The sequence below is a fragment of the Anolis carolinensis genome, chromosome 2 (genome assembly GCF_035594765.1).
Source record: "Anolis carolinensis isolate JA03-04 chromosome 2, rAnoCar3.1.pri, whole genome shotgun sequence".
NCBI lineage: Eukaryota > Metazoa > Chordata > Lepidosauria > Squamata > Dactyloidae > Anolis > Anolis carolinensis.
The window spans coordinates 267,822,267-267,834,415 of NC_085842.1; the positions used below are offsets into that span (position 1 = coordinate 267,822,267).

Sequence of the window (12,149 nt, forward strand, 5' to 3'; positions counted from 1 at the left end):
AAATCATAACCTAATTTGATGTTTAATAGGCTTTTCCTTAATCCCTCCTTATTATCCAAGATATTTGCTTATCCAAGCTTCTGCTGGCCCGTTTAGCTTGGATAAGTGAGACTCTACTGTACCAGGCATTCCTCTCTGTCTAACAAAGGGACAGGCTGTCTCACTGATGCATCCCCAAAGTGCTCCTGCCCAAGAGGAATCCACTTCGATGTTACCTTCTTCAGTAAAAACTCTGCCAACAGCAGATGTGCCCTTCACAAGTCCAGCTTTTATAGCTGGGACAAGTAAGGAAGCTGAGCTGTATGGTCAGCAGTATCTGTTGAATCAGTACCTGAATTCTGAATGGAGTAGCAAGTCCCACTGGTGAAGCAGGAGTCCAAGGCAGCAACAGACAGCAACCTCTTCCTGCTTGTTATCTTCCTTCTCTTCTCTAAGTGCTGCATAGGTGTGATAGATTGCTGTTTTGCAGAATATTTTCACATGATTACTGGTATATTGAGACAGCCAGACTATGGAATGGAACATAATGTGAGTTTTTTGGATGGAAAAGGAATGAGAAAATTTTCTGCTGGCCTGGACATAATGGAGATCTGATTTTAGCATACTTAGCATATGTGCTTGAATTCAATAACCAAAATGAATCCTCATCACTTTTATGTGCTGTGTAAATTTAGCTAAAAGTAGCTGAACCAAAATATTTGATTAGGGGAGAAATCAATAACCTGCAGCTGGTATGGTTCAAATCTTATATTTGAATATAATAATTTTTATTTGGAGAGTGTTTGTGTTGGAATAAATAAATATATGTTAAGACATGGCAATTCAGTAGCAAATAATTGTTTTTGATTTGTTAGCATGCAGTTTAGCGTGCCTCAAGAGTTGTACTCATAAGTGTGTGCATTTCCTAGAATGTTGGGGGCTATATTAACTGCAACTTTGATTTTGAAAGTTACTGTGTATTTTGATTCCCTTTTTATAGTGTTCATTAATTTTATTCCTAAGTAATTTCTGACACACATCAGGTTTTCCACGTCACATCACTAACGGTAGACTGGTCAGGTTTCGGTCCAGATCTCAACTCAGTCATATGTACTGGATGGCCTTGTTTCAGTCATACATACTCATCTTCACAGGAAAGTAAACATAATACCTGGAAAAATGATAGAAATATTTTCAAACAAAATCTACATTGCTAAACCAGCTATTGCATAAGATGGAATGGGGAACTCAGAGATGGGGAAACTTAGACTCTTTAGCTAGCCAGGAATTCTGGGAAATGCAGTATAAAACATCTGGAGGACCAAAGGTTTCCTGTATCTAGACTAAATCTTACTTTTCCATGCAATCTGTGGTGAATTTTCTGAGCCTTAAGTGTATGTTGACCACAGTGTTACAGATGTTGCTCATATCTATATCAGGCATGGGCAAACTTCGGCCCTCCAGGCGTTTTGGATATCAACTCCCACAATTCCTAACAGCCTGCCAAAACTCCTGGAGGCTAAAGTTTGCTTATGCCTTCTATAGTGTCGCTGAGCATAAAATGCAGAATAATTTTAGAGAGTGCATATTCTTCATTGTTATAATTATAAGACCCACATTGGTGCTTTTATTATTTTGTATTTATTTTGGTTGTTGTGTGTGGAAATCATTTATTTGTGAATTTCCCCTCAGGGAAGAAGATGAGTATTCAGAACTGCGATCAGAACTTAGTCACAGCCAGCATGAAGCCAATGAAGACTCACACAGCATGGACCAAGATCAGACTTCAGTTTCTGTCCCAGAGAACCAGTCAACTATGGTCACAGCTGACATGGGTGAGCAGTGTTCTTATTGCATCTGATGGAATAATATTTTACAGCTTTTGAGAGACTGATAAAAATCTTTACAGGAAAGATAAAAAAATATGATGGCATGGCTGATTAGTTGGCTTAGAACTGTGGGAAACTTCTCATCAAAAAGCAAGAAAAGTTAATATCCTAGTTTGCAGTCACATGGAGATGGAATAAATGCAATTTATTGTTGTAGCAATAAATGCAGAATAGTATATCTTGATTAGCTTTGATCCGACCAGGTTTTAAAAAGTACATTTTATTTTGTATTACTCAATCTGGGATATATTCTCCTGTCGCCACTGCCTATATCCCAGACCCGCCTTGTGGGAACTAGGGAGAGGGCCTTTTCTGCTGTGGCCCCCCGATTATGGAACTCACTGCCCATTGAAATCAGGCAAGCCCCCACTCTTTTAGCCTTTAGGAAAGATTTAAAAACATGGCTCTTCCGGTGTGCTTTCGGAGAGTAACTGTTATACTTCTTTTGTTACTCCCCCCAACATCTATCCTCTAGACTGTTTTTCTATCTTATGTCCCTGTTCCCTGTGGTTTTTATTCTTATCTTTTTCTCACCCCAAGTTTTAACTGAGTGTTCATGCGGCCCGCCCTGTTATATTGCTTTTTTGATTTTGTGTTGTACTGTACATGATTATTTATTGTATTATGATATGTTGTTTTTATATTTTGCTATATTGTATTGTCCTGGGCATGGCCCCATGTAAGCCGCCCCGAGTCCCCGTTGGGGAGATGGTGGCGGGGTATAAATAAAGTTTTTATTATTATTATTATTATTATTATTATTATTATTATTATTATTATTATTATTATTATTATATTCTGACCCCAGTGAGAATTTAATTATTGGGGGGGGGGGATATAAAAATGTCCCGTGTCTGCAGTTACATTTGTAAATGCACTATCAAGAATATTAAAAAAACAAAACATGCAGAGCACAGAAAGTACATTTACATATTATTAAACATTTTTTTTATTTCTCTGTCAGATTTTCTTTACATACACACATACAGAAATAATGACATTTATAATGATAATACTAATACTAATAATAATAACTTCTTTATTCTTATACCCCACTACCATCTCCCCAAAGAACTCAGGGCGGCTTACATATGGGACAAAATGCCCATAGATATAAATTAAAAAAAAACAATCAATCAGAGCAAAAACACAATCAAAATAATAACATAGTTAAATATAGCAATCCAGATAAAAGCACAATTAGGTAAAATACAAGAGTATAAAACAGCAGCTTTAAAACTCAATCAAACCAATTGCCGTAGCACAATGGGCATGACCAGGCTATAAAAGGGCCGGGCATGGGAAAGTGCAAGCAGCATATCATAGGGCCAGGTATCGGGTGAAGTGCAGAGAACAGAATATTATGATGGGACATAGGGACTGGGCATTTCTAACTACTGTAGGGACTAGGTGTTCTCAAATGCAAACTGAAACATCCAGGTTTTCAAAGTCCCTGCGAAAGGATGACAATGTAGGGCAGGGGTCCTCAAACTTTTTAAGCCGAGGGCCGGTCCACAAACCTTCAGGCTGTTGAGGGGCCGGATTAACATTTGAAAAAAAAAATGCAAACAAATTCCGATGCACACTGCACATGTCTTATTTGTAGTGCAACAACAACAACAACAACAAGAACAATGAAAGAACAATACAATATTTAAAAATAAAAACAATTTTAACCAACATACATTTATCAGGATTTCAATGGGAAGTGTGGTCCTGCTTCTGGCCAATGAGATAGTCAAGTTAATTAGGATTGTCGTTGTTGTTGTGTGCCTTCAAGTCATTTCAGACTTTGGGCGAGCCTAAGTCTAAAATTTATTATTATTTATTTATTTGCTGCCTTTATTTACTCCATTTGTATCACACCCTTCTCACCCCAAAGGGGACTCAGAGTGATTTACAAATTATATGTACATACAATATATTATTAGCATAGCACAATATTAGCATTATATATTACTATATTGAACTATACCACTATACTGTAATATTATTAGTAATATTATATGTAATATAGAATTTATAATTAATATTATTATATGGTATTATTATTAGTATTATATTGTATTACATTATAACATTATTCTCAATATTATATGTATATACAATATATTATATTATAAAACTGAGGGTGGGGGCCAGGTAAACGACCTCGGAGGGCCGCATCCGGCCCCCGGGCCTTAGTTTGGGGACCCCTGATGTAGGGGCTTGTCTAATTTCCCTTTAAAACTGTCTTTGCCAGTTGACTCGGAGTGCATCTACACAGTAGAATTAGTGCAGCTCAACACCTCTTTAACCTCCCTGGCTCAATGCTATGGAATTATGGGAGGTGTAGTTTTGAGGCATCAGTACTTTTTCACAACTCCCATTATTCCATAGTATTGTGTAGTATAGTGGTGTCAAACTGTATTCATTCTACAGTGTAGATGCATCCTCAGTTACCTGAAGAATTCCAAACCCACTCCCTTTTGGGGGAGACCCTTATGCCAGCTGACCTCAGCCAGCAGATCTCTCTGCTGGTTAACCTGTGAGATCAGCCAACTGATGTGTTTAAAAGCTCATCTGCATAAAAAACAATAAGATTGGTAGGTGAGTAGCTGAAATTCGATGAAATTATTTAAAATTCTTCAATTGACAATATTGTAAAATACATTTATATGGGTGGGAGGGGAGAAACATACTTTGAAAAATCAGTGGTGGTCCTAAGACCTACAATTCCTACTCTTCTTGCAAATTAAGTTCCATATTAATTCTGCAACAGATTGCAATTCTGGGGTATTCCAATGCCCACTCTGTATGGATAAGGAATCAAAAGAGTGAGGTACTTAGAATGGAACCTATCTAATCTAAAATTGGTAATGCATCTTGATTCTTTAAAATTTATTCATTTGCTTTATTATTTTAGGAGCCTATATTCTGGGTAGATGGAGTCTGAGGGACTGATTTGCAAGAAGTAATAAGAAATCTCATTATCAGCAGAGAGCAGTTTATAAACAAATAGTGGAAAGTGCTGAGATAAGCCATTCAATTATTCTGATATATCTGTTTGATTTTTTCCCTGTTGTTCAACATGATTTTTTAAAGTAGACCAGGCAGTTTTGTATTCTCTTATCTTAACTATTACACTCTGTTTTTATTTCTTGATTGTTCCTAGTTTCTTTTATGCAGCACTGTAATTGTATAATCCATGGATTGCCCGTGCCACAATTCAAATAGCAAGAAGAAATAAAAACCAATGTTCATCCAAGACTTGTTGCATTCAGAAAATGGTGTAATTTCTGTACAGATGGCAGGTTTCAAAGTAACATTTGGCTGAGAGCTGGGAAATGTTAAGGACATTTGTTTGTGTCAGAGTGACTCTAATAGTGATGGCTTTTGTCAAACTCCAGCAGATTCTGTGGTTCCAAAGCCTAGGCTTGAAGCCAGCACATTTCGTAGTAATAATAACCTGCTCTGAGTTTTGAGGCAGCGGGATTTCGGATTCTGGGAAGCATTTACTAGATTGTGAACTGTTAGTGATATCTAGAGGGACATGTTTCCAGTTCCCTCAGTAATGTGACTCTTATATATTAGTTGACAGCAAAAGCTTTGTACTGAGGTAGGATCTCTTTCCCTTTATGTAGATGGTATACAGTTCTGAGCACCGAGCTGTATGTTTGGCCACTAACAAAGAAATCATTCAAAAAGTGGAGGCTAGTGAAAGCGGAAGTCTGCCTTTTCGGAAGAAGCCTTTTGGTTATTTATGCAAGACTTTACTAACATGGGTGGTTTCATTTCAATCATGGATTGAAACGTTTTCTGAAATATGTTAAATGGCTCTTCTTTTTTTGTGGTGCCAGACCCTATCCCTATTCTTTCCATAATATATCTGCCTTTGATACAAAGGTTAAAGAAGCAACACCCCAAAACGTGTCAAGTTCTCTGACTGAGGTATACTTGTATTTCAAAATAGTTCTCCTGTAGTGAAATTTGCAAAAACTCTTTAGTGTGCCTCAGTGCCTGAGTATAGTCATGAGTATAAGAAAAATTGGTTCAATTTTTCATAGTTATCTATGGCAAAAATGGGAAAAATATGGTTATATATGTTGGATCACAACTTCCATTATCCATAATGATGGGTATCCCCTCTAGCTCTGATGAAAGATGTAACAAGATCCAAAGGGACACATGTTCTTCAGTAGCAATGTATGGGTTTTAGTCTTGTAGCTTCCAGAAGTTTTGTGTTATCTCTTATAATCCCTAATTACGTTATGTAACACGATTTTTGTTTCTGGGATATAAATAAAAAAGTGTATTAAACTTCATAAACTTGAAGCACATTTTGCTATAGTTTTTCAATGAATATCTATTTGAGTCTCAACCAATACAACATAGATTGTGTCAGTCACAAAAACAAAGTTTCTGGAGTATAACAACTACTTTCAAAGTAAGTACTGCACAATTTAACAGGAAATATCACTTTCAAACCAGGGTCAGAAAATTTTTCAAATTTTGTTATATAGTGCTATTATTGTTGTCATCATCATGATCTACTGCTTTTTCTCTCTTAAAGGCACTCAAAGCAGTGAATATTGGCCATTCTGGCTATAGTTTATGGAAACTAATTCAACAACACCTGGAGGGTACCAGCATGGCTATTCTGGAGATAATTGTTACAGAAAGCATAATCTTACATGTCTTCATTTTATTCTCAATGCTGCACCATTTGCCTTTTATTTTTAGTCATGTATCTCTTTATTACCTCCTTTTGCTAGATACATTCATAGTACAAATTCATCATGAGTTAAAAATGTGAAACTACACATTGCATTAATGTGTTGACCTCATTGACATACCACACTGCACTTGTATGTTATGATAGACTTGAAAATGTAGATGTGCCTCTCTACTGCTACAGGCAATAAAACATCAAGGGCTAAAATAGTTAATCTTTCTTGCTGTGTGTTGTAAATCCTATGGCTGGGTTTAATCTACTTTCTCCTTGAGATGTGGGTCTCTGTAGTCTTGTTATAAAGTCTTATTTCCTGGGAGGAAAACTGCCTGAGGGCTAAAACTTAAAATACGAGAGCTTGTTTGAGGAATCATTGTCTTGTAAAATGTGACAAAATGTGTACAAATTGTTAGGGTGCTTCAGGAATGCAGGCAAAGTAAATGGGTTTTTATCAATTCAGCAATCTCCTTGGTGCATCTGTGTCTGAAAAATTGTGTTTATAAAACAAACCCTTTGCAGATGAATAACTGCTAATGCAGAAAAATGGTTTTTAAGTGAAGCTGACAAGGCAAAGTATTTTTCATGGGGATTTTTAAAAGTGCTTTTTGCGCGTGAACAGATTTTAAGAGAGTCCCACATCCTTCTTTTGCGGATCTACATTCATAATGCTATGAAAGTTGATTCGAAGACCAATTTGCTCTGAGGGCCTTTAGTCAGCTTTACGTAGGACATATCTCCAAGACTGCTCTAAAGTGTGTATGGCATGCAGGGTTTGAACTATAGACCAAGGCTTCTTAAACTTTCCCACTCGCGCCCGGTTTCTCCCTTAGAAATTATTACGTGACTCCAGGTATACAGGCATATAAAATAGGTATAAAAATCAAACATTTACTGATAATAGGGCAGCATTTGCAAGGCTTGCTAAACAAGCTGATTTGGCTTTTTATGAAGTACAGCTGAAACGTCTTCTGCAAAGTCCATGGTAAACACTACACAACAGATTCATGTAAATGTTTAAAACAACCACTAGTTTACGTTCAGGAAACCTTTACTGCTGCCAAATTTTTCTGGACCCCAACACTGAACTAAGGGGACCCCATTTGGGGTTGGGACCCGCAGATCAAGAAACACTGCTATAGACTGTTCATTGTGAGCCCATTCTGTTTGAAAAAGAAGGCATTCAAAGGTATCCAACAATGGGAATACCCAGCAGCTTTGAATGTGAGGTTACGTACCGGTATATTGTTAGTGTTTTGAAGGACCACTGCTATTCCATTATTAACATTTTTGCTGTTCAGCTTTTTCTTTCTTTGCAAACTTTGATTTTAAACTTAAAATGTAAGTAATCAAAAACAGAAAAAAAACTCTTAAATGAGATAAAAAGTAGAGAATCCAGTTTGAGAGATAGCAATCTATCTTCCTTGCAACCCTATTTTTTATTGACAAAGTGCTTCTTCTCATCAATTAAGGAGAAAATCCTTGCATGACTCACCCATTTGCAGGACATCTGTGTCTTACAATGCATGTGACCTGGCATAATGTTTCATTGTGCTCACTAGTCCAATTTGCCCTTTTGCATGAAACATCTTCATGCCAGCACCAGCTGTCATCATGGGATCAAAGCACATGTGGGGATATGCTGTGGAAATGCAGCGGCTTAAGGCGATATGTTCTTCCATCTGAAGCACTGCCTTATGGAAGGATTTTTGAAAAGCCATCATGAAGAATGAACAATGCATGATTTGGCTTTCCAAAACAAAGCAACATATGAAGAATGCTCAACTACTACAAATACTTAGGAAAAGCACTTCCAACTTGATTATCATCAATACCATACTCATCCTCTAGAACAGGGCTTCTTACACTTTTTCCACCCATGACCCATTTCGCCCCAGGAAATTGTTTCGTGACCCTAGGTATATTGGTATAAAATAGGTATAAAAATCAAACATTTACTGATAACAGGTTGATTTTCCTTTTTGTGAAGTACAGCTGAATCTGTACTTGATTTGTGTAAATGTCTAGGTGTCACTCAATAACTGTTTACTGTTGCCAAATTTTCCATGACACCAACATTGCTAAGGGGACCCCATTTGGGGTTGGGACCTACAGTTTAAGAAGGGAGTGCTCTAGAATCCGGGGGGAGACAAGGGTCTTGGCTGAATTGTCTTCCTCCTAATATAGACATTAGATTCCATAATACAATTTTGCAGAAAGGAGAAATCAAAGAAACTATTCTTCCCTTTCCTATCTCTATGCAAGCCATTAGATTGATTGCTTCAGCCACTCCTCTGTTTGATCTTTGGATTTAGGGATGATACAGTTACAGCTCTACAATCCCCACATTGTTTTCAGTGAATGCTATGTGTGATTTCCCCTCACCTCTGGCCCTGAAGGAGTGTGTGAGTGCCTGTATATATTTGATCTTGAGCCAAATAACTTTCTCATGTATACATTAAGAGAACAAAAATAAGATTAAAAGCATTCTTGGTTTAAGACTCATTTTAAATGCTACAGTTTTTCTGTCCTATACTAGCCTTGTGTGAATCTGTTTGTTGATAGGTCTTCTTGTCCAGTTGGGTGCTTCATATCAGATTGTAACAAGTATGTGGGAATTAATTACTCAGACATCAATTTTCTCAGTTCTGAGCTCAAAATCAGATGTTGGGATGGGAATACCTTGAAGAGGGAGTCCACTCAAGCCATAATGATTTTAACAGTATGTTCATATTGATAACAGTTGCTAATATGACCCCATTTAATGTTTACCAGGTTGTGTATATATTTCATATGTAAAGTCAGCATAGAAAACATAGAATCATAGAGTTGGAAGAGACCTCATGGGCCATCCAGTCCAACCCCCTGCCAAGAAGCAGGAAAATCATATTCAAAGCATATACATTTATAGCTAGATTCCAAAAGGAAAAGGGTTCTCTGTAATTTAAGGAAGAAAGGAGTATACTTGCACATATAAATTAGGTTCCTTAGTTTAAACAGAAGTAGGCAATCAATTGCCTTCCAGATATTATTGATTGCAACCCCTATTATGGGATGGTAACAAGTTGCTTAATCTTTAAAAAAAATCAAGAATATAATAGGCCTTCCACTTTTTGTGAGGGTCATGAACACAGAAACCCCACAAAGATGGAAAACCCACCATTAAAACATTATTTTTATTTGAGAGAAAACTCGCTATAAATCACCAATTCCTCCAGGAGTTCTGTCTAGATACACCTAGATCCTCTAGTGTGACTCTTCCAGCAGAAATTGACCATAAAGTTGCCCTGATGACCTAGTTTCCTATAGAGAACATATTTGTCTGATGTGCAAATACCGGTAATCAAACCCACGAAAGATAAATGTGAAGCACTAGCTGTAGAACGCTTTCCACCATAAAACAGTTATTCCAGCAGAGAACACAGGGATCATTAAAATTAATTGCCTTGTTCTTCTTAAGCACAGCCTTTATTGGGAATCTTCCAAGAGGTGAGGGAGCATCTCATCCACCCACCTGGGACTATGGAGGGCTGAGCCCCTAGTTTTGGAGTCATGCCTCTATTCCAGTCAAAAAAATATATAACTTTGGCCAGTAATGTTCCTGAAGCCTATGTGGTAGGCCATTTCCCCTGGCTGTCTTTTACAAAAACAAGTTCTCCATGGCCCCAGGTTCAAATGAGCCTGCTGCCTCTTCTGAAAATGGCCTGAAAGGCCTAAAAACTGGGGTGCTTTTGACCATTTTGTGCCCGTTGCTAATTTAAGATTTATGGGAAATACTCTGATTCAGAATAATTCCAGAAGCAGGAATAAATCGCTTTTGCTGTCATCAGCTGGTAATGATACTGAACCCTGTGCTCTTCAGAGCTTGGTTTAACACTGTAATGCCTTGAACTCAACCTCCAGCATGGTTATCAGACAGGGGATTATAAGATTAGAACTCCAGGAAAGATAGGTATAAAATGCACCCCATAATGCAACACAATCCTGTAATTATACAAGGAGAAAATCTTAAGAGCAGCAGCAGTGGAATGCACTAGAGGCAATGGAAAACTAAGGGAGTTAGCAATACGCAGTATAATATGACATTCCTTTTGAAACAAAAACTGTCAGACCTGAAAGTTTTAAGAAAGACGACATTACTATTCATCCTTACATCGTTTCTACTGTTCCAAAACTGTCCAGACAAAGAGTTTCTATTAACTAAGTTTTGAAATGTGTTGTCAAAGGCTTTCATGGCCAGAATCACTGGGTTGCTGTGAGTTTACCAGGCTGTATGGCCATGTTCCAGAAGCATTCTCTCCTGACGTTCACCCATATCTATGGCAGGCATCCTCAGAGATTTTGGGGACTTTTGGAAACTATAAACCTCACTTATTTAGTTCCCAACAGACCCCTCAACCTCTGAGGGTGCCTGTCATAGATGTGGGCGAAACATCAGGAGAGAATGCTTCTGGAACGTGGTCATAGAGCCCAAAAAACTCACAGCAACCTAAGTCATGAAACATGAAAACCACTACTCTTCAATAAATACATCTCTGTAAAAATTGTGTGTGGTAAGAATCAGAGGAGATCAGAACTAGTTGCTTATATCTCATCTGGTGTAAGTTACATTTTACTAATCGAGGGGACATTGCTTATCGAAGGGTGAAATTCCATGGAGTATAACCTACTGTCATCATCATTCATCAGAAGTCTGACAAAAGTATACCATAAGCCAGAAGCGGTATTTGCTCACTTGCCAGTCTGGTAACAAGGGAATTCATTACAACGCTATTGCAGATGCTTACTGTTATAGATTGCTTTAAGAGCAGATTACTTCTCACGAGTGAGCCATGCCACATTCTGCATGGGCATGTATTAATAAAAGTAAAAGAGACACTACTAGGCACTCTTGCCTGCAAATCAGGAGATACTTTTTCCTGGCCTGTGTAATACATACAGCAGGCATGGGCAGTCCAAAACACCTGAAGAGCCAAAGTTTGCCCATGCCTGACTTACAATATTTTACAAAATCATTTCTGAAATGCTCTAGCTTCCATAGAAGTCAGTAGGAGCCCCAGGTGGCACAAGGGTTAAGTCCCTGAGCCAGCAGGACTGCTGACCTGAAGGTTGGATTGCTGACCTGAAGGTTTCCAGTTCGAATCTGGGGAGAGTGTGGATGAGCTTCCTCTTTCAGCTCCAGCTCCCCATGTGGGGACATGAGAGAAGCCTCCCACAAGGATGGTAAAATCTCAAACATCCAGGTGTCCCTGGGCAATATCCTTGCAGACAGCCAATTCTCTCACCCCAGAAGTAAATTGCAATTTCTCAAGTTGCTCCTGTTATAAAAAAAATAGATCTCAGTCCCCTATGAAAGACTCCTTTGTTAATATACGACTTCCTCATTATTTTGAAAGTCAAACAGACCGCTTTCAAGTCTGGATAGGTGTTAGACAATAGTGAATTAGTAACTTGCTGGAATAAAGCCATGATGTTTGTGAAGAGATACATTTCCAATTTAAGCAATCTGTGCGGCTTTTGTTTGCCTTCCTGCTCCCCAAGATAAAGATTGAAGGGTAGCACCTTTTTTTCTC

General features: G+C 38.0%; 1 protein-coding gene across 4 annotated transcripts in view; it reads left to right on the forward strand.

Annotated features, from left to right (window-relative positions):
• Window positions 1-12,149, forward strand: part of mcc (MCC regulator of WNT signaling pathway) — a 252,256-nt gene that overhangs the window by 169,702 nt on the left and 70,405 nt on the right. For all 4 annotated transcript variants that reach the window (XM_062972174.1, XM_062972175.1, XM_062972176.1 and 1 more), the window contains one exon: window positions 1,672-1,814. In XM_062972174.1, the coding sequence (XP_062828244.1) occupies window positions 1,672-1,814 (143 nt within the window). The remainder of the gene's footprint in view (window positions 1-1,671; window positions 1,815-12,149) is intronic.